This window comes from Fukomys damarensis, unplaced genomic scaffold, assembly GCF_012274545.1.
Source record: "Fukomys damarensis isolate Sample0158 unplaced genomic scaffold, DMR_v1.0_HiC HiC_scaffold_4, whole genome shotgun sequence".
Classification (NCBI taxonomy): Eukaryota; Metazoa; Chordata; class Mammalia; order Rodentia; family Bathyergidae; genus Fukomys; species Fukomys damarensis.
Window position 1 is genome coordinate 30267215 of NW_022900916.1, and position 26615 is coordinate 30293829.

The 26615-nt window shown below is 38.1% G+C and overlaps 1 protein-coding gene across 2 annotated transcripts in view; it reads right to left on the minus strand.

The window, feature by feature from the left end:
* Positions 1–26615, minus strand: part of Cpvl (carboxypeptidase vitellogenic like) — a 102419-nt gene that overhangs the window by 36395 nt on the left and 39409 nt on the right. The window contains exons 8-12 of one of the 2 annotated variants that reach the window (XM_010628288.3): positions 18021–18143; positions 17488–17619; positions 14997–15005; positions 13640–13738; positions 11940–12113 (exon numbers count right to left, since the gene is read on the minus strand). In XM_010628288.3, the coding sequence (XP_010626590.1) occupies positions 11940–12113; positions 13640–13738; positions 14997–15005; positions 17488–17619; positions 18021–18143 (537 nt within the window). The remainder of the gene's footprint in view (positions 1–11939; positions 12114–13639; positions 13739–14996; positions 15006–17487; positions 17620–18020; positions 18144–26615) is intronic. The other variant, XM_010628290.3, reaches the window with a different exon arrangement.

Consider the following 26615-nt stretch of genomic DNA (forward strand, 5'->3'; position numbering starts at 1 on the left):
CACATTTTTTTTTTCGGTACTGGGTATTGAACTTAGGACCTTATGCTTGCAGGCAGGCACTGTGCCACTGAGCTACATCTCCAGCCCTATATTTTTTATGTATAGGATTAAAGACAATATATTATTAAAATTGATTTCACTTGTTGCTTTTTTAGTTTTAGTACGTCTCCTAGAAAATTTAAAATTACATAAGTAGCTTGCATTATATTTCTGTTGTTCAGCACTGGCCTATACCTTTCCTCAAGTTTACAACACAATAGCACTGCTAAAATTGAGTGGATTCACCAAGGATTATGTGGAGGGGTAGGGAAACCAGAAATAGTGTCTCTCATACAGTACTGGGAAGAAAGATGACCTTCCCAGCTAGAGCAATCCTGAGTGCCGGTAGAAAGAATAAGGCAGCCTTGTCATGGGAGAAATGCTAAGCAACTTACAGAACCATCAATCAAGAGGCTCAGGAAATACTGAAAAAAAATAAGGCTAGTGGAAGGAGGCTGAAAGTATTCAATGGGCATTGGACAGGTGCATGTCTTCTACTGTGGATTCTGGCTGGGCCACTCACATACCCACCTTCTACAGCATACTTGTTCTCAGGTTGAGACTATTCTAGTTCTCTGTAGATTATTTTGTCTTTCCCTTAAAAGGCAACCAAGAGTGATAGCCAGTAACTCATCCAAAACTAGAAAAGCCACTTCCAGGAGTCTACCTTCCACCTATTATCAATCCCCAGACCCCCAGCAGGTGGGTAGTGACATTAATGAAGAGTTTCTAACCAGGTTGATCTCACAGACGGAAGCTAGAGCCTGACTGCCCGGCTTAATTTTCCTGACTATTTTTTAAGAGAAAAATCTAATTTCTGCTGTGCTCTTTGTTTTTATCTACACAGGAAAACCTGGTATCAGTCAGGTGAAAGATTCTCCGCCTCATGCTCTCAATAGCTCTATTCATCAAAGCCACCTCATTAGCTTGCAATTAGATTTTTTGGTGGTTTTTCCTCTTCCAAAAACAAAACTCCCTCCTGTTTAGAGAATAAAGCATCCTTTTCCCTTTTCTTTCCAGAGAAAGTCAAATGGGTTCAAAAGGATGATGGAAATCGCTGTAACAAATAAGGGGACTGCCAGGAGGGCTGAATACGCAGAATGAAGAGAGTGCAGAGGGGCAGGAAACTCAAGATGGAGAGGTCAGGGGTGGGCACCTGCCCAGGGCTCTTCTTTCTGAAAGTCCGGCTGAAGGCACCAGCTTTATTCAGTCACAGTGATATAGGAATGCTGTGTTGATTATTCCCCAGTGACAAGACTTGGGAGCAATAATAATAAATAATAAGCAAGTAGGTGCCACAGACTGGCCATGGCAAAGGTGTGGCAGGACAGCTTCTACCATGTAGGCTGGGCAATTCTAGTGATGAAAAAGTCCTGGGAAGAGCCCTGGAGGTAGCAGATGTGGCACTTTTGACTATCTGTTCTCAGATGGAAAAACAGGAACGGTTGTGGGAAAAGCTGTGGATGTGAGGTCAGACTGAGTGGCAAATAGATTCTAACAATGATGTGATGATGAAACAAATAAACACAAAAACCAAAAGCACTGGCTTTGCATGTTGATTCTGTCCCATCTGATTTGTGACCCTCTAACATGCAAATGAAATCAGCAACTCCAATCCATACATTAAACATGCCTAAAGCCCATTAATTCCTTTTTAAACACAATTAAATTTCTACCAGATACTTCTACACTCTAGGGGATGATGTTGGGCATGCACTGTGATGGAGATCTAGTCCTTTAAAATAATTGTGTCAACTTTTTGCATTTCCTTCTGTTATACAGTGGCATGAATAATTAAGACTGAGTGCTCAGCATAGTGACATTTATTGCTAATAAATACTACTAAGTATATCCAGAAATACTCCTTCCAACCTTCCCTAATTTATCTTTTCAAAGTAAAGACAACTGATGGAATTGGCTGTTTCACACAACTAGATTCCTAGCAACTAGATTTAAATACGGATCTCCCTGCTTATTGTTAGTTCCCTACAATCTGCAAAATAAATGGTATTGTCATTTATTGTCTTTTTCTCCAAAGCACCCTTACCCTGGCGTCCATTGATGACTCGAGTCTAAATTGCACTCTTCCTTTTGTCATGATTTACAACATACTGTCTTATGTTTTGAGCGTAAGGTACTTCCAAATAACAAAGCCCTTGCAAGATGATGATGATTCATCAAGCAAAGCAGCTTATAAAAATTCCTGGGGTAGAATATGTTATGGAATGGCTTAATAAAATAAGAAAAATAAAAAAACCACACACACTGGCTCTTATTTTGAACATTTCCCCTAAAACAAAACAAACAAAACCAAACCAGAAAAAGATGTCAAAAGTATAGCAAATTCAGGTGAAATAAAATTCCATTTCATAATAATAGGGGCATTTGCTTTTCCCCATATTCCTTGAAACGCCTAAAGATTAAAAGAAGTTTAAAGCCAGGAAATATGACTCATAAAAAAGTAATAAATGCTATGCTTGCTAACCAAAACAAGTAAAATGGATTCAAAAGGAATTCTGTAGAATAAGTTGGTTTTTAAGTGGGTACTCTTTTTATTTGCCTGTAATCTGGCAGTTGCTTATTTACAGGCTACAATTACATAAAACAAATGTCCCAGAATGAGCATCCCTCTCCTCCACCATGCTTCACTGGGAACCACTTTCTTCTCCCACAAGTTTCTCATGCAGTAGTGCTGGCACTGCCTTCACTCTCTTCAAAGGGAAGAAAAGTGATTGCAAACAGATAAGGTCAATAAAGTCAGACTTCTTCATTATGGTTTTAGGGAGGTTTGGATCGCTAAGTGTTAAATTTGTCGTCTTGCACTAGACAAGCATCCAATGTAGTTTCCTGGCAAATGGTACCATCCACATTTTGCCATCAGAAGATATTCTTAAGGAAAATACTACAAGCAATTGAGTTAGACTTACTAGAAATATTTACCTTTCAAACTTCTGTGTCACATTCATAAATCAGAAACCACCCATTCCTAAGTGAAGATCTTTTGATGGCCTAGGATCAGTAAATAAAACTCTAATGACCTGGATGTTAAGATTTCAGTCTGGTAGTAAAGCTGAGAAACATTAAGATCCTGAATTCTGAAGATGCAATTAGGTGAAATTTAATGAGCTGTAGAATGATAAGTGACAGGGAAATGTAACTTTATATTTACAATTTCCTGATTAGATGAACTTTTAAACACAGCATATTAAGCCATACCCCAAGGCCACTTAAGTTTTAAAAGCACAAGCATATTTTGATAAGAACTGGCATTTGGCAATGATACTTTCTAAAACTGCATTGGTCTTCCAGGCAGTTTTGCAATAGAGCAACCTCAAATCCAAGGGTAGTGAGTGGCTTTGGATATAAATGGCCTTTGTGAATAGAGCTATAGTGCCTATTTGTTAAAACAATGGGTTTGAGTGGGAAATACATAACACACACAGTCACTTATTTACACATAAATATTTACTCTTTGAAAATACATCCTATATATATTTATTTTTTAAGAACTTAAGTATTATACTAAGACAAAGAGAATTTGAAAACATTTACAGAATCTTTCAGGAACACAAAAACAATGAAACTCCTTTATCACAAAGGACTAAGGGACCAGGGAATCTCTACAAGGAGAAGTTTCAAAGCCAACAGTTCTTGTAGAATATGGGCTAAGTTTCCAAGATTCGAGAGATGCCCTATCCACCTACCACCATATTCTACTACTTTAAAAATCACAATATATCTTATAATCAAAATATAAACACACTTACATTTTTTATTTTGTTTTAACTGCTGTTAAAAAGGAAGGTGGTGAATTATTTGTATTTATAATTAAATATCAATTTGTTGTAAAGACAACTTATTGCCATCCATGGTTCTTTTAATTGCATCCTTTAGATCCTTCCTTTTTTCCTCTCCTTTATTTCCCAAATGTACACATAATACTACACTACTATGTGCTATTTGGAAGGCCAGGCAGCTAAATCAGCACCTTTGGTGGAGTGGGGCCATAATTAGGTATCTTTTAAAAATTTCCCAGGTGATTATACAAAGGTGCCATGAGAATCCCAGCTGTTGTGGAAGTACAGTTTCAGAATGATTGGGAAAGGGAAAATTAAAGGAAGTAAAATGTATCAAGTAACATCTACTTTCTGTCAAGCCTTTATCATTTCCTTTGTTCCCATGATAATTCTTCCACTTATTAAAAGTTATTGAGTGTCTACTGTGTGCCAGGCCCTGTGCTGAGGCTTGGATATAGAGTGGTGAACAAAGCAGGTAAGACAACTGCTTTTATGATGCTTGTTGCCTGAAAGATAGAATTTTGCAGAATGGAAGATAAAAGTTAAGTTCCAAGCCACTTGACTTATGACACTGAATGCACTTCAAAGCTACTGCCAGGGAGATGTAAGGAAATGTGATTGGCAAAGTAAATCTTATGCCTCCCACTAGGTATGCAAAGCAGAGACAAAAAATTTAGTTTTCTACTATTTTGAATTATGTCGTGTTCTATGAGTAAGGAAAATTGGTGGAATTCTCTGACAGTGGTTCTGTGTCTTGGCCTTCACTATAATGTCTTGCCTCCAAATTTTCTGAAGCCTGATGAGAGACTTTTAGGGCTCTGCCATACTCAGTAATCCAAATGGTCACCGAGTGGTCACATGGCCAACTAACTCACTGCAGAACACTATATCTATAACTATATGACAAATGCACTATCTCTTAATAATTAGTATGCTACCAATACCACTTGATATACCCAATGTACTTCTGTCCTGTCCTAACCCTCTGTCTCTCCCAAAGAGATTACGATTATTCTGGAGTTCAGGTTTAAAATTTTCCTCCCTTTGAAAAAAAAAGTGTTAACATAAATGTATGTATCACACAATCAAATATTATCCACTTGTGCTTGCTTTTGTGCACATTCTGTTTGTAATTTGCTGTGACATACTTTCCTCTCTCCATATTATGTTTCTCAGAATCTTCGTATTGTTACATCTGGCTATAGTTTATTAATTTCTATTGATGAAAAGTAAGAGTTAAACTTAAAAAATTCTTGGCAGAAAACATACAAATTTTGTTATCTTGGGTTAGGCACTAGTTTCTTAGATATGAGACCAAAATCATAAACAATGAAAGAAAACACAGATAAATTGGACTAGACCAAAACTAATTTGAGGCCTAGATGGACATCATCAAGAAAATGCAAAGACCACCCAGAGAATGGGGGAAGATATTTGCAAATCATGTATCTGGAAGGGACTTCTATTTGCAATATATAAAGAACACTTATTGCTCAACAGTTAAAATACAACTGAATAAATGAGCAAAAGATGTGGACAAACATTTCTACAATGATATAAAAATGAACAAAGAAAAAGGTGTTCAATATCATTAGTCATGAAGGAAATGTAGGTCAAAAACCAATAGTATAACACATCATAGTCACTGGAATTGCTATAATCAAAATATCAAACAATTACAAGTGTTGACGAAGGTATGAAGAAAATGGACCTCTCATCTACTACTGGTGGAACTGAAAATGGTGAAGCCACCTCAGAAAATTCTGGCAGCTCTTCAAATTGTTAAATACAGAGTTAACACAATGACCCAGTAAATTCCACTCCTACATACCTACCAAAGAAAACAGAAACTATGCTTACACCAAAACTTCTATATAACTGTCCACAGCAGCATTATTAATAGCTGAAAAGTGGAACAAAATGTCTTTTGACTGATAAATAAAATGAAGAATAGCTATACAAAGAAATGTAATAAAAAGGAATGAAATACTGATACATGCTATAACACAGACAAAGCTTGCAAACATTAAGCTAAGTGAAAGAAACCAGACAGAAAAGGTCACATATTATACCATTCTATGTACATGAAATAGTTGAAATAGCAAACCTATAGAGACAGAAAGTCACTTAGTGGCTGCCAGGGGTTAGTAGGTGGGAAAGGGTGACAGTGATTGCTAAGGGATAAGGGGTTGTATTTTGGGGGGGCGTGATAAAAATATTTTGAAAGTAGTAGCTATGGTTGCAAAAATTTGTGAATATATTAAAAATCACAATTTGTTATATGTGAATTATATTTCAAAAAATCTGATAAATAAATAGTACATATTAATTCCTGTATATCTTTTACATCGGCTTTCCAAATGTTAACAGTTTACATAACCATTGCATAATTATCTAAACCAGGAAAATTAACATTTATTTATTATTATTATCTATCCTACAGAATATTCAAAAGTTTGCAGCTTCCCACTAATAGTCTTTTCCTTACTCTGGCTCCAAGAAAGGGTCATTATGTTTAGTTTCAAATTTCCTTAGTCTCTTCCAATCAGGAACAATTCTTTAGGCTTTAATGATCTTTTGCTGAGTACCCACAAGTTACTTTGTGGAACAACCTCACTTTGGTTTGTACGATGTTTCCTCATGATGAAATTAATGTTACATATTTTGGAAAGAATATCACATTAGTGGTAATGTGTTCTTCCCAGTCCAACACGTTAGGAGGCACATCATGTTGATTTGTACTATTACTGGTGATGCTAACTTTGACGGATGTATACTTGGTTTGAACCTATTTCCCCATTCATAACAAGTGTTTTTAGAGGGATACTTTGAAATGATTTAAATACCCTGTTTCTCATCATATTCCTTTCATTCACTCATCTTGGAATCCATTGATGATTCTTGCCTGAAACAGTTACTACTGTAGTATTTGTCAAATAATGATTTTCTACTCCATTAATCCTTATTCATTTCTTAAATATAATTTTCCCCTAATAACTTACTTGCTTACATCATTACAAACTGATTTTAAAAGGAATGCTATTGTGTTTTGTAAGACAACATAATGTTTACTTTAGGTTTGGGTAGATTTTTATCACATCAAGAAAATCCTATACTCACTAGCTGCTGTAGGCTGAATGGTGCCTCCTTCAAAAAGCCATCCATTCCTATTACCTTGAACATGTGAATGATACCTTATATGGAAAAAAAAGATTGCAGGCATAATTCTATGAAGGATGTTGAGATGGAGAAATGATCCTAGTTAGACTTTTAGTAATGTGGTGTATGACGTAGGGGAAGGAGAAGTTCTACTATTAGATCTTAATCTTTTAGAAGCCTGTGTCCTTGAACTGTGAACTTCACCATTGTGTCTCAGTTGATCCTCCACCCACGTGGAACAAGATGGCAGGGGGCAGGGGCTGGATATTTTCCTTACTTGACATGGCAGGCTAAAGTGAGCTAGAGCTCCTCATTTAAGATGGTTTGACTTAGGAGTTTTGACTTTGCAATGATATGAAAATGGCATATGTCCAACAGAAATTCAGATTTTGGATTTCAGTCTTTTCCATGACTAGCCACAAATAATGCAATATTCTCTTAAGATACTGGGCAGTGACAGTGAGCTTCAGTTCACAGTCAGCTATGAGACCATAATGGTAAACAACCCACGATATACAACGTACTACGTTGCTTGCATTTATTCAGATATTGTGTTTTGTGATTTTACATCCCATCATGTCTTCAATAAGTACATAAGATAGTCAACACTTTATTATAAAATAGGCATTGTGTTAGATGATTTTACCCAAATGCAGGCTAATATAAGTGTTTTGAGCTGTTTAAATTAGAGTAGGCTAAGTTATGATGTCTGTAGATTTACTACTACATGTAGTTTTCACTAATGATATTTTCAACCTACCATGGGTTAATTGGAATGTAATATCATTTTAAGTTGAGGAGCATTTATATTTATCTGCCTGGGGTTGTCAGGCTCTGAGAAAACTCCTATAGGCTACACTCTCATAAAACAGTTTGTCCTGCTACCAGGCCTTGCTAAAAACAGAATGCTCTAACGTATTTCACAATGTTTACTTCTCCCTTCCTCCTGCTGGAACCACGGAAGAATCTTTCTCCAATATTCACTATGAGGTTCCTCATGGATGGAAAATTCACAAAAGTATAGAGTCCTCCACTCCTTTACTGTGTCCCCCTGAAGTTTTAAACTCTCAGACTTGACCAGTTTGAGTGTGTAGTAATTCATCAGTGACAGCGCTGGGTTTCTCACCTCAGCTCTTGTTCTCTGGAGGTTTCAGTTCCTGGGTTTCTGCTCTGATCAGCCGGCCTCACTATACTCCCCTGTCTGGCTCTCCAACTTGAGGGTCAGTCGTTTGCCCTGTGACCTCATTTTTTTTTTTCACACAAAATCAAGAAGAGCTGTTTATTCTGTTTTTCACTGCTGTTAGGACACAGTGGCAATTTCTAAACTCCTTATATCTTGACAGGAAACTGGTGACCTGTTAAGACTTTTTCATTTTTATGTTTTTCAGAGTTTCTTATGTAGCTTTTATATGTAGTATGATCTTAGAGACTTTTGGTAAACCTTGTTGAACATTCTTGGTGGTAAATTTTACTCACAAGCACTTTCTAACCACTAAACACTTTTTTTTTTTCAGTGATAGGAATTGAACCCTGGGTGCTCCAGCACTGAGCTACATTCCCAGCCCTTCTTAAACATCTTTTTGCAAGACAAGTCCTACTAAGTTGCCCAGGCAAAAGTTGAACCTGTGATCCTCCTGCCTCAGTTTCCCAGGTTGGTATTATAGGCATGCACTATTGTGCTTGGCTCACCAGATACTTTTTAAAGTTTATGTTTTACATAGTAATCTCACTTAAACCTTACTAGAACTCTATTTCTGTTCAATACATAAATAAGATGAAACACAGAGTTTACATATTTTCCCACAAAAGACTATGGCCAGTGAGTAGTGGAAACAAAACTCAAACCCAGGAAGTTTGACTTGAAAACATTTGTGACACCTTGCTCTTTTACCTGCCAACTTCAAAAAATATCAATATTTTGAACTGATTTGATTAATCATAAAAAGTCAAATAGTCCAATAGATTATTTCTCATTCCACTTATTGTGTACTCTGCCAATATACATCAGGATACCATGCACACATTTGAAATTACTGAAGAGAAAATGATTTTTGAGTATACACTCTTATAGATCACTGTAAGAAGAGGATTATGTTTTCAGGTAGTTTCCATAGAAGCTAAAGTTTATGCAGAAATTATATGAAAATATTCACCAATCAGAAGGCATTCCTCACCCTGCCAGAGATATTCCACAGTGGCTAAAATAAATCTAGTGCTGGGAAAAGACATGTATATTCCTATGAATAGAAACAAGCCCTATACTTTCTATGACAAATTAGAACCAAGTCTCAAATAAATATGACTGTAACGGTTCTAATGTCTTAAGCCAACCTAAGTTGTTCCAATTCTGTTATGTTTACACTGAGGTTCGTCATCAATAACAGACAAGCCAAAGATAATCGCTACCAAAGAGCAATGCTAGCTACACCAGCAAACATTCATCTGTGTGCCAAGTGGCCATTGCTTGGTCTGCATTCAGATTTCACTGCACAGTTCTCTTCTCTTCGTAGAACCATGGCTTAGCTGCACCACTCAATTGTTCTCTTTTTCTGAAAACTAATTCAGAGTTGAAAGTTTAAAAATATTCTGATTCTGGAATTTATTCTGATAGGTGCTATGGGTTAATATTTATAGACTCTCTCCTAAGTTCCAATGTTGAAACCCAATTCCCATTGCATTGAGAGTGTGGACTTTGAGGAAATTAAATCAGGGAGGATGGAATATTTATGAATAGGATTAATATCCATATAAAAGAGGCCAAGTCCGGGGCTTCTTTGCCTTTTATCCATAAAAAGATGCTGGAAGAAGGCATCATTTATGAAGCACAGAGTAAGCTTTCACCAGATATGAGGTATGCTGGTGCCTGATGCTGAACTTGTAGCCTCCAGAACTGTGAGCAATACGTTTTTGTGGTTTATAAATTACTCAATCCAAGGGAGAACTATTTTGTTACAGTAGCCTGAGCAGACCACTAGAGCAGCTTTGGGTTACACAAACAACATGAACAGAAAGGTAACATCCCTGTAGGTGCTATAAATATGCTGTTTCATTGATCTAGTGAGCATCCTGTGATGATTAGTCAGCACTAGGAGAGTTCACATCATCAGGTAAACTTTTTGTCTCACTCCATCCTTATGTGGCTGAGAAAGGTATCATACTTCAGCTAAATTTGTACAATGAGAAAACATGTCTCTCAAGAGCAGAGGTAATATACATGAGAATTTCCCCTCAACAAATCCATTCAGTATTCCTTAATGTTATATTAAAGCAGATTATTTATGTCTTGAAACACGAGAGCTAAGCTCTTTTTGGTTTAGTGAACTTGTGGGTGATAAATTTCTAATGGATTATGGACTGTTTTGTTAGTTATCTTTTTAGTATAGTGCTGATTTGTCTTTCACTCATTCCTTGGCAGTGCACATCTGCTCTAGGTTGGTTCTAGTACAAGTATCCCACTGAGAGCCTATGATGGCAGTACTGCATGCTAAGTATAACCACAGGGGATCTCAGAGAAGAGAATGGTCAACAATGATTTTTGGAGGTGGTCAGAGGAGGTCCTTGACAGGCAAGCACTGAGGGCCACTATATATCCCTAGCAGAACCAAACATCAGGATGGTTGAATTGCTGGTCTCTTCTAGTTAGACCCTTTCTTTCCTAGAAAGTATTTCATTAATTCTGCAGGCCTGTAAAAGGTCTGTTGATGGTGCATATATTTGTCTTTAGATTATTCTAAACATAGTTCACATGTCAAATTTTGTTTACTAAGGGCAGGACGAGAAAAGTGAGCCTTCCAGGATTAACATATTCTCAATTACTGTCTAGTAAGGGAATGTTTGGACAAGGACTCCCTGGAGAGTACTACGGATCATATACTGAACAATCCAAAGGGACAACACTGCTAACAGAAGCATGGTAGAAATGAATATTCTTCATGCTGTCAAATGGCAATGAAAATTTTGGCTTAACAAAAGTGGTTATATTGGATGACTTCTGAGAGATGTATATAAAGCATTTTGAGGGAAAGATACCTTTTTTTCCTAATTCATTCAAAGCTACTCTATGGACTACCAGCTTCCCTGTTTTCTTGTTCATCCCAAATATTACACTTGCTTCTGCCAGATGTAGGGAGGAAGCTATACCCAGTGACCTCTATCACTAGTACACTTACCCTTCAGGGTTGCCCCACAGATGTCCCTAGAGCAAATGATAACAACCCTGGAGGATGAGGAGGAAGTGAGAGACCAGTGGCTGGGAAAGAAATATTACTCAGGATGTCTTCCCCCCATCACTTGCTCCAGGCGTCTTTCCTCCCTCACCAAGGTAAGAGTTCTAAGGTCCATGGCTTCTCTGCCTGAATCTGCAGGGCAACTTCCTATGATTTTATTTCCACTGATGTCTCCAGCAGCAAATCAGGCAGGACACCCTAACCAGATGATACAGTGCTTGACCTAACACTCTTCAGCACAGCAATGTTCTCAGACACTGACAGCCCAGCAGAGTGTTAGGTGTAAAGAAGATATAGAAATAACTGTCACTGCATAAAGGGAATGAATGCAATTACTAGGCAAAGTGCACTTTTGGAACAACCGGTTGATTTCATTTATTTCTGACTTCACTGTAACCCATTATAAAGCAAACAGTAAGGGAAAATGGACTCTTACACAAAGCTTGTGTCATTTCTGTTCTGTGTCCATTTTGTTTCTCCGAGTAAGAGATGGTAGGTGCCATCAGGAATTTCATTTTAAAGACTGATCAGAGGAAATGGTTTAATTAGAAAGAAAAATGACAAAACATTTAATTCAAAGAAGTCAAAGATGTTATGTATGGAGGTGAAATAAAAATTTAAAAATGCAGGAGTAAAATAAAAATCAAAGAAAGTCATCTCTACTCTGGGCAATCTGAAAATTTCCTCATACAGATAATGATGGAAGTAACTTGCTTACCTTATAGTTGTTCATGATTTCAGTTAGCCATGGCTTAACTGATTTCACTGAATCTTCTCGCAAGTTTTTTTCAACTTCAGCTCCATCACTGAAGGTCCGATTTCCTACGTGGATAGCTTGTCTCACTTCTGGGAGTGACAAAAATTTTCCAAAGTAACTTTGGTCCTCGGGGTCCTAGTAGAGGTACATTGGAAACACATTAGAGCTCATGAGCATCATTCTGCATCAGGAGAAGCTTAGAATTTCTCATAACACATAGCATAGTGCATAAGATGTGACATGACTATTGTCCACAGTCTTGAAATTTTAACTGGGAGGCTTTGAGGTGATTTAAGCAAGATTCTTTTATTATAAATAAATTTGAATGATGTGATACTCTTGCAGCTGATTCCAATTTGCAAATGCTGAACTTTCCTGTTCAGAAACTAATCTTTTGCAATTTATGACTACAATTAGAAAATCCCTTAGAGGCAAAGATAGGGAAAGGAGGTGAATTGGTGGCTCCTTGTTGGTTGCTTTACAGCAAGGTCAAGTCCACCTCAAGGGGCCTAGGGTGGGTGTTGGATCAAAAGTAAAAAATTTCTTTTGCATGTTCTGCTGATTATTAAAGTCATACAAAAATATCAGCTGGCTATAACTTAAAGGGGAGAAATATATCAGCCATAAAAACAGATGACATTTTATGAAGGAGACATGACCAAAGAAATTTCTCCATGAGTCTTATTTTTAAAAAAGCCACTCCATAAATACCTTGTAAATAATCACTATGCAGAAATTAAAAAAGGAATAAATGCTTTAAAAAACTTTAAGTTACAAAAGGACAAAAAAAAAGTGAGCCTCTGAATTCAACAATGTTGTACTTCATCAACAATTTTTGTTAACTGTGAATATATTACTTCATAGAGAAAAAAAATACAATCACAAATTTAGTTTCTTTCTTCCTTAATACATGGTCTGCTCTTGGTGGAACATAATCTAAAACCACAGAGTTGGCAAATTCCACTGGAACTGACCATATTTTATTTACAAATAGTTCATACATGAGGCAATTTTAAAAATTGAATGTATTGTCAAATGCACTTGACAAAGATTATGCAAATCCAAACTCCTGCTTTGGTTCCTTTTCTCTTATTTGATTAGTTCTACATAAAAGACATCAACTTTGGCCTGCTTTTATGGAAGAAACTACTTGAATACTTTAAGAAATATTCCCGAAGGCTTGAAGTGAGGCCATACTAAATGCACTAAATATCTCAAGTTAAAAGTAAGACAAAGCAAATATTTTAATAAATGCAGTGGCAGCTTTGATTATCCAAGCCATCTTAAGTACAGAACAAAGAATGTAGGCATTTGTAAAACACTCATAACCAGGCTTGAAACTGAGACCTGATCACCTTAGGGCTGCAGTTCTGGCCTGCCCCTTCTTTGTGAAGGGACCCTCCACATAACAAGCTTTTGGTGGAGAGGAGGAGTGTGCTAGGTTTATCAGCAATTCTTCTGTATTACCTGGAATATCACTTTCTCTATGACCAGATGATAATGTATACAACATTGGTGATGACTAATCACCAAATCAAGCACTGAAGTTTGGACATATCTGTTTGGTATTAAATCAGCTATAATATTTCCCAAATCAGAGAAAGCTTGGTTTTGCCACAAGTTTTAAGCCAACATTACTAAGGTCTTTAACATGTCATTACCGTGCACTGTAAAAGGTTATAGTAACTAGTACATCCTGTCACATTCTGGAAGAAAGAAGGCTCACTTGTTAAGTCTCCAACTAACAGTGCATCCAGTACCTAGGTTGCAAGAGAAGAAGAAAGAGAAGAAAAATATCAGGAGGGCAAACACGCATGGGCATTTGTCATTTCATTTGGTCAGAAACTTTTCATCCCTTGTTTCATTCACCAAGCATTTATTGCACATTTCTGTGTGAAATGCTGTCCTGGACATTAGGGAAACTTCAGTTAACAAGACAGACCAAAATCCTACCTCTTGGGATGTTATATGCTAGGGTGAGATGATAAACAAGCATTACTAGGCAATATAGGTAATAGGTAGTAGGTTAGAGAGTGATAAGGAGGACTGTCATAGAAGGTGTATACACGCACGTATAGGGGACACTGCAGACAGGCTGTATTACTTAGAAAGTAGCATTTGGAAAGAAGCAAGTCATACAGAGAACTAGGGAAAGAATATTCCAGGTGGAAGAAACAGCAAGCCTAGAGCCCTTGAGGGTGGGAATGAGCCTCAGGGAAAAGGTTGCCTTAACTTGAATCATGGACCCACAATATGAGGAGGGAGGACAGAGGATGTGGGCCTAGATGCAGGGGCTTGATGCTAGTAGATCTTATCTACAGGCTGCTGTCATGGAAAACTCAGGCTCAGAAGAGGGTGTGAGCGGGGTCAGCAGGCCTGTGTGCATTCCTCCAGCCACATAACATCTTTGCAGGGTCAGGGAGGAAGTGGCAGCAAGGTGGATTTAACTCGGATTATGATGTAGCCAAAGGAGATGGAGGAAGAGTGAAGGGGCTTAAAGGTCAGGAATGTATGACCTTGGGTGTAAGTTAGAGAAAAGATTTGAGGTGATGGTAAGGCAACAAGATCAACAGGTTGAAAAGGAACAGGTTACAGGACTGTTAGAGTTGGTTTCTTAGCACAAGTAAGCTGAAGAACAGAAGGTAGCAGCTGGTGGTTTTTATGTTTGTTTTGATTCTTGTAATGGAAATGTACAGCTAAAATGAGAGGTAGAACATGAGCACTGAAAAACAGAAAGCTAAGGAACTGGGGAATTAAATATTAAAAGAGTCGTCCATGCAGATACTACAGTCAGCAGGAATCATGACACGGGCAAGGCACTTAAGAGTGACAGTGAGGCAGGAGTTAAACTAGACAGAAGGAGTGATCCGACACTGGTATATAAGCAATGTAAGAAGTGATGGAAGACATGACTTGAGAAGCTCAGTGCTTTATGAGGCACAATGAGAAGCAATGAAGACACTACGACTATCCCTGTGAGCAAGGTGGGAAAAGAAGGTAAGCGAGCACAGTCCTTACCTGGCACTCCTGCAGGGGAAGCAGTGTCATCAGTTCAGAGCAACGTTAGGGAGATCAAGAAGATGAAGAGAATAGTTACAGAAAAGAACAAGGATCTGGGCAGTGTGTGTGTGTGTGTGTGTGTGTGTGTGTGTGTGTGTGACATTAAGTTGCAAGGAGTTCTTGTGAAAGGACTTTAAAAAATGAATTCAGGACATTTAAACAAATCATCAAGCATGAATTTAGGTTTCTCATAAGGTATTGTGATACTAATTTTAGGGAAGGAAACTGAGACACACGGATGTTAAGTAATTGGCCCAGGACACCCCACTGATAGTGGCAGAAAGACTAAAGCATCATCTGCTGTCAAACAAATAAAGTGGGTGGTCCAGACCCATGAAGTTCAGTTTCTGGGTATCACTTATTTCACAAGAACACTGTAATCCAGAACACTGTCCCCAGAAGGGAGATAAGATATGACCAAGGAGCAGCCATTGTGCAAAATCTCTAAGCTATAACAGAATTTTTATAGAATGTCTAAAAACTACAACACTTCAATTCATTGCACCTCTATGGGCCCCCAAATCTCACAGTAAAATGTGGGCACATGTGTGTATTACCTTTATATCTCCAGTCTCTTCTACTTGTGAATTACTGCTTTTTAATTAATGAAATGTTAAAGTACCAGAGCATCAAACAGGTTCAAGATTTTAGCATATGTATTCTTTTTGACTTCAGGATTTCTTGGAGTCTTTCACTACAGATAATACAAACATATTTCAGCCACTGGTTGTTTACTACCCTATTATTCTTCCCCACTTTCCTTGAAAAATCAAAGGTCTGTATGTTTAAATTCATGACTCAAGATATTGGACCAGTGATCAACAAGACCCCAAGCCTTGAAGGTTTTTAGTATTTTTGTTGTTGTTATTGTTTTTTATGAATCTGTTTTGGGACAGACTTCATTTAATCTCCTTGGCCATATTTTTGTTATTTTTGAACATTTAAAGACTAAATCTTTTCAACAGTTTTCCTAATCCAATGGGTTTCTAGGCTTCTATCTCATACACCACAGTCACCTTTCCTTCTTCTTACCTTCAGGCTTCTCAAATATTCTTGCTCTTGACACTGCTTAATCTTTATATGCTTCTTTAAAAACATATTCAAATATCTCACCTGCAAATGGTGTCATGCCCCCTAAAATTTGGTATTAATTCTAAAGGTTTGATCTTTGTCCCTATCTCTGCCTCCAATAGCAGAATGTCTAAAACCAATCTTGAAAATAATGTCATTGCAAGCTGGAGCAAATCTATATGTCTCCTCCAAGATCCTTCATCCTTTGTGTATACAACAGCAGAAGAAACTTTTGCTGTACACATAGAAGCCACATCTGGTGTCCTGACACAGAAAGGAGGGCCCACTGGAGCCCTTGAGGATAGCAGGGACTTCCCTCGCTCAATCCACTTTTGCACAGCTTTCTGCCATCAGAATTCTGAGCAAGGGCAGCCACTGCCGTGGGGAATTTCAGGCAGTGTCCTGAAAAATGAAGCATACTTGTAAAATGGAGAGTAACTTCAAGTTATTTCCTCTCTCTCCCAGTCTGTACTTCTCCTATTGTGAACCGAACCAGAGGGTCAGCAGTATCCAGAAGACTACTGCCACCAGGCTTCTGCCTAAATAACCATCACAACTGTAGGTAAACATGCTGTGATAGCATGTATGTCTACTAACAAGCAGATTCAAGTCCTCAAAATTTAGTCCTTGTCTCATTTACCGATGTGTCAAACAGAATGACTCTTTAGTAAACATAGCAAGCCACTCCTCAGGAAGATTGTTTTAGTATGGCTTTTTTTCTGCACCGGACAGAAACATTCAACTCTCTTTATCCCAGTATTTATTATCCTCTTATATTTTGTATAACCAAGAGAGAAGATCAAAGAGTGAAAAATATAACCATATTATCAGATTCTCTAATTTAATTTTAGGACAGCAATGTAACAACATTCACAAATACCAATGGCTCTTCATAAAAGTTTCAAATCACCACACTTAATAATCTTTGCTCCTAATATACAGGAACTTGTGACACTTGCTGCCCACCATGGTCACTTTTCCAGCTGAACCCCTTTTGTGAACATGACCCTTCTAGCTGGTTTAGAGCATATGTTCTGCATAGACTTCCCAGGCCGCCTCTCTTTTTATTTCCATATGATCGGGTGTGCCTTTAGGTCCTACAGCTTTTAAAGAAATCTGAACAGTTAATGAAAGGCACAGTTAGATAAACACTCCAATACGATTGCAGGTTTCAAACACAGCTAAAGTAAATTCCAAGAAATGCAGACAGTTCTTTTCTTCATTATGCATCCACTCATCTCCTCACTGTTCTGACACAGGAGAACAGATATTCCTTCTCTCACACAGAAAGGCTTGAGCACCAAAGTGCTTCTACTGACCGCCCCTCTCCTCAGCTGGTTCTAATTGCTCAAGGGCAGCACAGGGCCCCAGGACTCACTTCAAAGGCCTTCAGCCAGTTCTGCTCCTTGATGTGTTTTACGCACTCATCACACTGCTTCTGGAAGTAGTTTTTCTGCTTCTCATCCAACAAGCCAATTTCATACAGGAACGCTGCATAGCCCCCAACAATCTGAAGACAAAAGAGACATGTACAAATGCCAGAGAGAGAGAAAGATGGAGGGTTGGGAAACTTATTTGAATTAACCTTTGTAATTGTCAATCTTGTGCTGGATTTGGCCAAGTATGACAAGTACACACACGCACACTGCAAAACACACAAGTTTACACCTGTGCCAGCACATACACAGTCACAGACACACACACACATATACACACTCTTGCACTCACATACAAGTAGGCTGTCACAGAAGGGTGACAACTTCTATGACATAAAGTTGAAGATTTAAGTCATAAAGGCATCAGATAACTGCCCCTTATTAAGTAAGGCCTGTAAGGTAAGAGTGTTCATGTGATCAAAAAGGATATAATATCTCTAAGAGACAAGAGGGAAAGAAAATTCAAGATACCCACTGATTCAGGATCAGAATATCCATCTCCAAGAGCAATTCCTTTCAGGTGGATCTTGAACTCCCGCACAGGGTTGAGAGAGTGGATATAGTGTGCAATGGCTGGCACATATTTTCCTGCATAAGACTGAAAAGGACAGAATTAGCATGGACAGTCACAAACCAGGGTCAGTACAATTATATGTCCTTAAGGTAATTAATAACAGTGACACAACAATACTTCCATATGAGGTACCATCTCCTACTAACCTTCACACCGCCAGTTCCACAGTAGCAAAAAGCTCTGATTCTCACTTCTTTTGTCATACCCAATAGCATCCATTGACATATAAGTCATAGCTTAGGTACACCCGAAATAGCATTTAATAAAAGTCAACATTTTAACTTCCTTCCAAAATAAAATGATGTAAGACAGTGAACACAATTCTTGCATCTGTTGGGCTTTTCTTTTTCTTTTCCTCTTGGTACCAGGGATTGAACTCGGGTACTTGCACTTGCCAGGCAGGCACTGGCACCACTGAGCTAAATCCCCAGCCCTGTTGGGCTTTTCTTAACAGAAAGTTCCCATTCAAACTTTATTAAAGGGAAAGAAAACTTGTCTAAACATCTATATAATGATACAAATTTTGAAATAATATATTTTAAAGGAATAGAAGAAGAAACAAAATAATATTTATTGGCCACTGAAATTTTCACTTGAATTTATCTCTGTTCCCAATTTTTTTTGCAGCACAAGGTCCTTCTTCCAAGGTCAAAATATTTTGTGAATATCCTTTCCCCTAACAAACATGATAATAGTTCTTTTAGACTATGCTGAAAAAGTGCTACAATTGACCCAGTAATATTTTAAAAGCAGTTTTGTATTTTTCCCATCAAAAGTTGCCTTTTTAGCAACTCACATTGTATGTCTGATACTAAATTTCCTATGCTCAAAATGAAGGTTCCAATTCCCAAGCTTTCCTGAAGTCTTCCCTTCAATTCATGTTAACTTGGTTCAGATTTTTCAGCTCAAAAATCTTGCTGTCAATTCCTTATACCTATTCCTTTCTCTTGCATCCCACAAAAGCCCACCAGCCAAGCTTGCCAACTCTATTTATTCTATCAGAATGTGTCCACAGTATGTCATTTCCTGGCATCCTCACTCCATTACTGGCTCTGGGCACCTCACTGCTTACACTTGATATTAGCCAAAAGGCTGAGAAGTGATACCTTGCTGTTTAAATGTCTTAGCGACTTCCCAACCACTTTACAGTAAAGCAAAGGGCTTTTCTGGGGCATAAGGCTGACATAAGCCTTGCTCTGTTCCACTTCATCCACCACTACCTTCTTGCTTATTTCTCCCTATTGCTACTTGCTTTCAGACTGTTCTTTACATATTCCAAGCATGTCTACCACTGTGTTCCCTCCACTGGAATGCTCTTCCTACAGATATCCATATAGTTCATTTTCTCACTTGCTTAAGTGAGCCCTTCTGAGAGATGCATCCTATCTAAAATCAAATATCCCTTCTTCCCTATTTGTATACGCCCCTTCTCTCCTTTACATTCCCGTAGTCCTTATCACTCTCTAACAAATTTATGTTTATTTATCTTGTGCATTATTATTCTTCCATCCAACCTAGAAGATCCCTGAATATAGGGCTATGCAACTGTCTCATTTATATCCGCTGTGCCTGATGCTATTTGTTAGTGCACAATACACAGCTTTCAAAGGAATGAACCTACATGCATCTCATAAAGTGCATATGTGTTGAAGACGGATTATAACCCTCATTTGGGTACCTTTGAGTGCACAGACCCTTTACACTGTCTCCAGGGTTCTCCAGAGGTCTGTGGTTCAAAGAGTGGGAACCCCTGAGAGGTCTTAGTTAATCCATATCAGAGCCACATGTTGGAGACACCACTACGCACATTTCAAAATAGGAAATCAGGAAGTGAGGGAGCAGACCATACTTGGTCTGACCTACTACAAAATTTAAACTCCTTCCAAGTTAATAATGAAATAATATAATTTATACAAGATCTCCTCATTGATGCAGTCCTCTTATGCAATAATAAAATTTTAGGCAAAATATTGAATCAAATTACTTCATTCATTCATACTCATAAATATGTTTTAACTATAAAGATGTATTTATATAGAGGCCAGGGATTTAGCTCAGTGTTTCCACTGCCTGCCTCTCAAACCAGAGTTTGATCCCCAGTACCAAAAACAAACAACAAACAAACAAAAAGATGTGTTTATATATCTAAAACTTGACTTTCTGCATAATTATGGTATGTTTTCTTGTTAGTGGACATTTGTCAAATAAAATTTCTGCAAGATACAAAACAGCACACTTTGAGTAATTATTTCATTGGTAAAGAACATATTATATAGTCTTTATTCAATGGTGGCTTATTGGACAACTCTTGTAAAAGGCATTAATGGTAGATACTTGAGAAGTCACAAAAATGAATAAGGCACAAAAGTTACCCTTGTAAAGCTCACAGTGTCTTTTGAAAAACACATTATGGAAATTTTGTCTCAAATGTGTTGAAGCAAAGTTTACCAATCATGAATTATTATTCCCACAGAGTATATATTACCCAGCACAGTGTAGGTACATGAAAACATACTTGATAAGTGACTCACCTGATTTTCTCTATTGGAAATTAGTGTAAATGCTAAAAAGTTTATCTTTTAGTGACATTATCTCAGGTTTTCTTAGGGTTAGGCCTAGTAATGAAATACCTGCCTTCATTCTTTCTGAGATAGAGGGTATACACTTGAAATCACTATGCAGATAGTGATACAAATTTAGCCTAAGGCATCTACAATTTTATAGCCCCCTTCTTCCGGTGACCATCATGTGCACCTGGGCTATGACCAGAAAGAGCGCTGACTTTTAAGCATCTACTGTGAACCAGGTTATTTCATGTAGTTTAATCTGAGTCCATTTACAGTAAATATTATTTTCCTAAATTTTACAATCACGAAAATAAGCAAGTCTGTGCATTTCAGTCATGTGCCTAATATGAATTCAATCTACAAAACTGTCATTTTTCATATAAAATCATTCTCAGTTCAGGAACGCACCATGGGTTTCTTATCCTCCACACAGGGATCCAATGTTGCTTTTATCTATTCTTTGCTTCTAAGCTGACCATATATGCAAAACAAGACAATTAGATGGCTAAGTCTATAATCACTTCCCCAAACAGATTCTTTAATATTCAGTCCATGTCTGCTAACCTAACAGTGATAATACTTACCTCATTTTCCTACTTCTAGTGACAATCACACACTTTCCTGCTTTGTGTCAGTGTGACAAATCCTTCATTGCTTTTTTCATTAATCATTCCATTGGATGAGTGACTCAGGTTGTCACATGGTAGGCAATTATAGGATTACTTTTTGGAAAACAGACATAAAAATATTGTAACAAAATTTCAATTTTCACCATCTTTGTTGAGATATCTTTTTGTTTGAAAAACCAGGCTTATTCTTTCTGAAATTTTTATTTCTCAATTTAACAATCTCTGACCACTGCAAGTATGGCAAATGATAATCAGATAATAAATCAAGTATATTTTACCTAGTTTTCCCCTCTGTATTTATTTTAAAAGAGAGTTGAACTCCATATTTTAGGGGGAAGATTCAGATGTAACACTTTTACAAATTAGAAGTAGTCTCTGTGGTCCCTTAGGCTTAGCCCTGTGATCTTGTGTTTTTGAGAACTATTGCTCCTTTTGTTCTGAGTTCTGTCCTTAGTGATGACAACAGTAACCACAGCTGGAATTCTCAGTACCGCCATTTCTCTGACCTCCTGCTGGTGTTCACCAATGTGGGCAGCAGCTGGTAAACGAAGTTTATGAATTAACACTAACATCAGATTAGATCTTGGACTCTTTCAAAGCTCAGAGCAACATCAAAGCAATTATAAAAGGAAAGAGATAAAGTGAGGCCAGAAACTACCCGACATTTTAGACTTCGGCAGTGAAATTCAAATAAAGAATTTAGCCAGATAAATACATGTATCTTACAGGACAATCCAAGTGTTATCAATTGATATATCTGGATTTTAATCTCCCCTTATTATTTCTAATATTTAAAGGAGCTTCAAAGCTGCCAATTCTAGCACTGCTCTTGTTTGGTTAATTTTTCCCATTGTGACCATATTTGAGCAAACCTCCAACAAGAAGAAGCGGAGATATTAATGTGTATTTGTACAAACTTGTATTTTCTGGAGTTTAAATAAGCAGCAAACCTCAAATTTTCCTACTATATCGGAAGGATTTCAGAATTCAGCTCTCGATCTTTTATTTCCCCCATGAGAAAAAGGACTCAACATCATAGTGGAATAGTAGTTTTGAATCTTGGTCTGCAATCTTTCTAAGTACTTAAATGTTTGGAACAGCCTAATGGAAATCATGTGAAGAGCATATTGTACTTGTAAAAATAGTCTAGAGAGAATGTAATGCTTGGTTAATTATCCAGATGTGTAAAAGTACAATGAAATTAGACTTAAAGAAACTTGTAATTGTGTATTCCATTTGAATTTTTCCCTTCCTACATGTTTCAACAACATTCATAGCTGACTTCCTATACCCCTGCCACCCAGTTACTTTTCAGAGAGGAAAAAAGATTCCATATCTAAAATCAAGCTTTAACCCACTCCTCCAGAAGGAAAAAAAGTCAGAGAATAATATTACAATGGAAACAAAGTCCTCTGACAGAAATTTCACATATGTTTGCAGTTACTATTGTTTAAGCTATTCTCAGTCAGCTAAATTTCTTATTGAAGTTTAACAGAAAAAAAATACACAGTTATAGTCAAACTCTGCCTTGCTTCTAGGTATACATTTCATGGTAAAACATGCAAAACTTTATCAGTGACTAGAGCAATGGCTTTGGAAAAGATGCACCTAAGCCTGGCATGTCCCCATCCAGAGTCAGACCTTAGTTTCTAACCTCTGCCTGGCAGAAAGTGTGAACAATGGATTTCAGCATCAGCAATGGTGCGTGGAGGGCCCTGAGAGTCATTGAGCCCCTTGCCTTGTTCTGGCCTGACTTGCTCAGCCACTCACTGGAATGATGCTTCTTTGAAAAATTTATGCCTGGGCCTGTGAGAACTCCTCCACATCACCAGAAACAAAAGAAGTAGGCTGGAGTGGTATATATATCCCTTGTCTTCCAACTCTTCTCAGATTATGTCAGATCTGTCACTATTCATGGTGGTGGATGAGAGGGCAGAAGATAACTTTAATGCCTCGAAGATTAAAAACACAAAGGAAGCCACAAAATGGGTGAAAACCCTGAGTGTAATAGGTAGCAGAAGCCAAGGATTAAGGGCAACCTTGACTTCATCTAGCCCTGGGGTAGATAGCATCTTACCTCACTCAATACCAGGAGAGAAGTGTGGCCTTCAAAGGGCCAGTTCAGAAAATTAATGAATGAGGAAAGCTGGAACGGCAGTGTTGTGGTGATCGCTACAACTTACTAGACATTTCTAGACCATGTGTCATCTCATTTCGAGACCAAATTGCTACAGTTTTAAAAAATGCTTCTAACAAGAATATGATTTTATCAAAGCATCTCTTTCACTTGAATATGATCTTAAAAAGAAACTTGCAAAATCTACAGGCATGGACACACAATAGCAAGATTATGATCTGTAGCCAACTTTTAGTCACATAAATTCATGCAAAGGTACATGCTGCCTTCCAAATGGTACATTCTCTTTTATTATTGAGAGGATGCACTTTTAAAAAAATCCACCCAACAAGCATGGGTGAAAAAGATGAATCCTTCTCTCTCTTACTCTGACCTGGGCGCCAATTTGGAGAAACCCATCTTGAAGCCAGGTGACTCAACCAGATGAATAAATCTTTTTGTTTAAAATGGAGACTACAGTTAATTTGACTTTTAAATAAAGAGTATGAACATTCTGGGCCACAGTCAACAAATGGAGCCCTTTGTTTGCTCTCTGTAGATAGAATTCAGAAGGTAGCAGCTGCATATTAGATTTAGCATTTCCTGCTCCAGCCTAGACAACCCAACTAATTGGTACTACTGATGTTTCTATACTGCTCAGTCTGGCATGGTAGTTCACTTCTGCAAATGCATAATGACTTCTAATATTCTCATATTCTTTTCCATGCAACTAAAGCCTCGATAAACATGTACTGGTTTGATCCGGATGGGCTCTCCAAAAGCTGGAGGTCCAACTTGCAAGCATAAGTGCTTGTTCAGTTTTGCAGGTTGCAGCTCAAACCTTGACTTTTATAATACTAAACTCATTAAACAGTCACAAATCCGTTTTCAATTCTGAAAGAAAATACTGGCAAATGCAGACAGGCATAAATGAAAATAGACATTTGTCATGGGCTCAAGAGTTAAAACAGCCTGAACACTATCTAATAAAATTCAGCAAGTTCCAAGCCCTGAGAAATAATTGCATTCCAAGGACCTTGAGTCTTTATATCACTTGAAACTTTCATTCACTCTATAAAACTTTATGATCAAAGCCAAGTCTTTATGATTAAAACTAAGATTTGGCCAAAAAGACAAAGACATTCAGAGAACTAGAGAGTTTCTTTTCTGTTTGTATAAGGTTATAAGCCTGGAGATCTGCAGGAAATATGAACAGGGACGTCTGACTCCCTTCCATGGAAAGAAGATCTGCTCAGCAGGAAGAAGGAGACAATACATTTCAAGGAAGAGGCCCAGCTCCAGGCAGCTTCCAAGTAGGACTATACCCTGCAGCTCATTCTTGCACTATAGTTTTCAGGCTCACAGCTTCCAATTCTGGTTCCCCTGTTTTCTGGCTGGGAGGTATTGGTGAGTCATATCTAATGTCTCTAAGCCTCAGGCACCTCACCTGTAAAATGGGGATAATGACAGTACCTACTTTATGAAGTGGTTATGAAGATTAACTAAGGTAATACATTGCTTAGTAAAATGCCTGTTGTGTGGTCCATTCTGAATAAACATTCTCATATGAGATCTACAAAAACAAAACATGAACTAGATGTTCTTGAGGCTCTTCTGGTTACCACATGTCCAGATTATGAACCCAAGCCTAGACTAACAGTTTAATAATGTAGGCCTACGCAGGATGGTAACAGGCCTATTGCTAGTATAGTTCTCCCACCCAGACTCAGATGTCAGCCCTCTACTTGCATATCAGTGCTTGTAACTCCCCTCCTACAGATATCTTCTTATGGGCAGGCAACTGTTTTCTAGTCAAACACAAACGTGTTGGTAGTACTGGGCTTATCAGGTCCTTTCTAATGGAAAGTGAGCTGGTAAGTCTGAGTGGGGGACACAAACAGAACAATCACGGCAGGAATGGAAGACACATGGAGAAATAAGCTTGAGCACAATATAGCCAAAAAGTGGAAGGCTAAGGGTAGGACCCGGGGCATAGAATGGCCCAGGAAAAGAAGAATCCCTAGGGCTAGTACATATGGCCAAGTGACAGGAGCAATGAGAGGGAGATGAAAAGATACCAGAGAGTAATAGCCTCACTATTTTTACTTTATCTAATAGCAGCCTTTCAGGAAGCACTGTGCTTAGTACTCAATGACACAAACTAAGAGAACATGGCCCGAGGGCCCTACCACCTCACTGTGATAGACCACAGGGCTATCAATGAAAGTTTTTAGACACTGTGCTCCCAGGACTCTATCCATGCAGATGAAAATAAAGTATCCCATTGAGCTCATAAGTAGTATTTAATTAGCTTCAGAGTTCTTCCTGTATCTGGCCTACTAATTAACCATGGACCCCAAATTTCTTGTAGAGAGAATTTCCACCCTTTCTACTAAAGAAGAGGTGCCCAGTTCTAATCTTATGACTTGCCATTTGACAGTGGCCATCCATTGTCAAACTTCCCCCGTGCCTACAGTGGTCCACAAAGCTGGATGCTCAGAGAACAACGGCCAGTGCCCTTGGTCCTGGTGCCTGCCTGCCTGCCTTCTAGTGAGGGCTATTTTGCTTTAACTGATTAGTGAGACTTGAGGATGCTGGAGAGGACTCTACAGTGTGCCTGTGCCTCAGGAACAAGAGCAGTCTCGCTAATAGTTACTGGCTTGGAAAGGATAACACTTATAAAGAAAGTTAATTATGGGAATTAAACACAGCTTGTTTCCTTTTGAAGTGCATTTTTTTCATGCCTTGAGGAGGCTGATTTACAGACACATTTGTCTCTCTTTAGAGAAAATTAATTCCAGTTGGTGTTCTGGGCAGAAAAGAAGAGAAGGGAAAGAGACAAAGCAGTTCTCCTTTTTCCTTTGCGCCCACTGAAGACCCATGCTGCTCTCTCTGGTGTGCACAGAGGTTTCCAAGAGCCTGGAAAAGGACCTGACAAATTTTGCTGCTGTCCATATAAAAACACATAAATTAAACTTCTAGTATCCACTTCTAAGCTCCATCTTCATCTTCTGGACAAAATTAACTATTTCTTTTAAAAATGATTTTGGTTGGGGACTTAGCTCAGCAATAGGATGTGTGCTAAGCATGCATGAGGCCCCAGGCACAAGGCCCTAGGCGCCATCCCCAGCACCACACCAGAAAAAGAGAGAGAGAGACAGAGACAGAGACAGAGACAGAGACA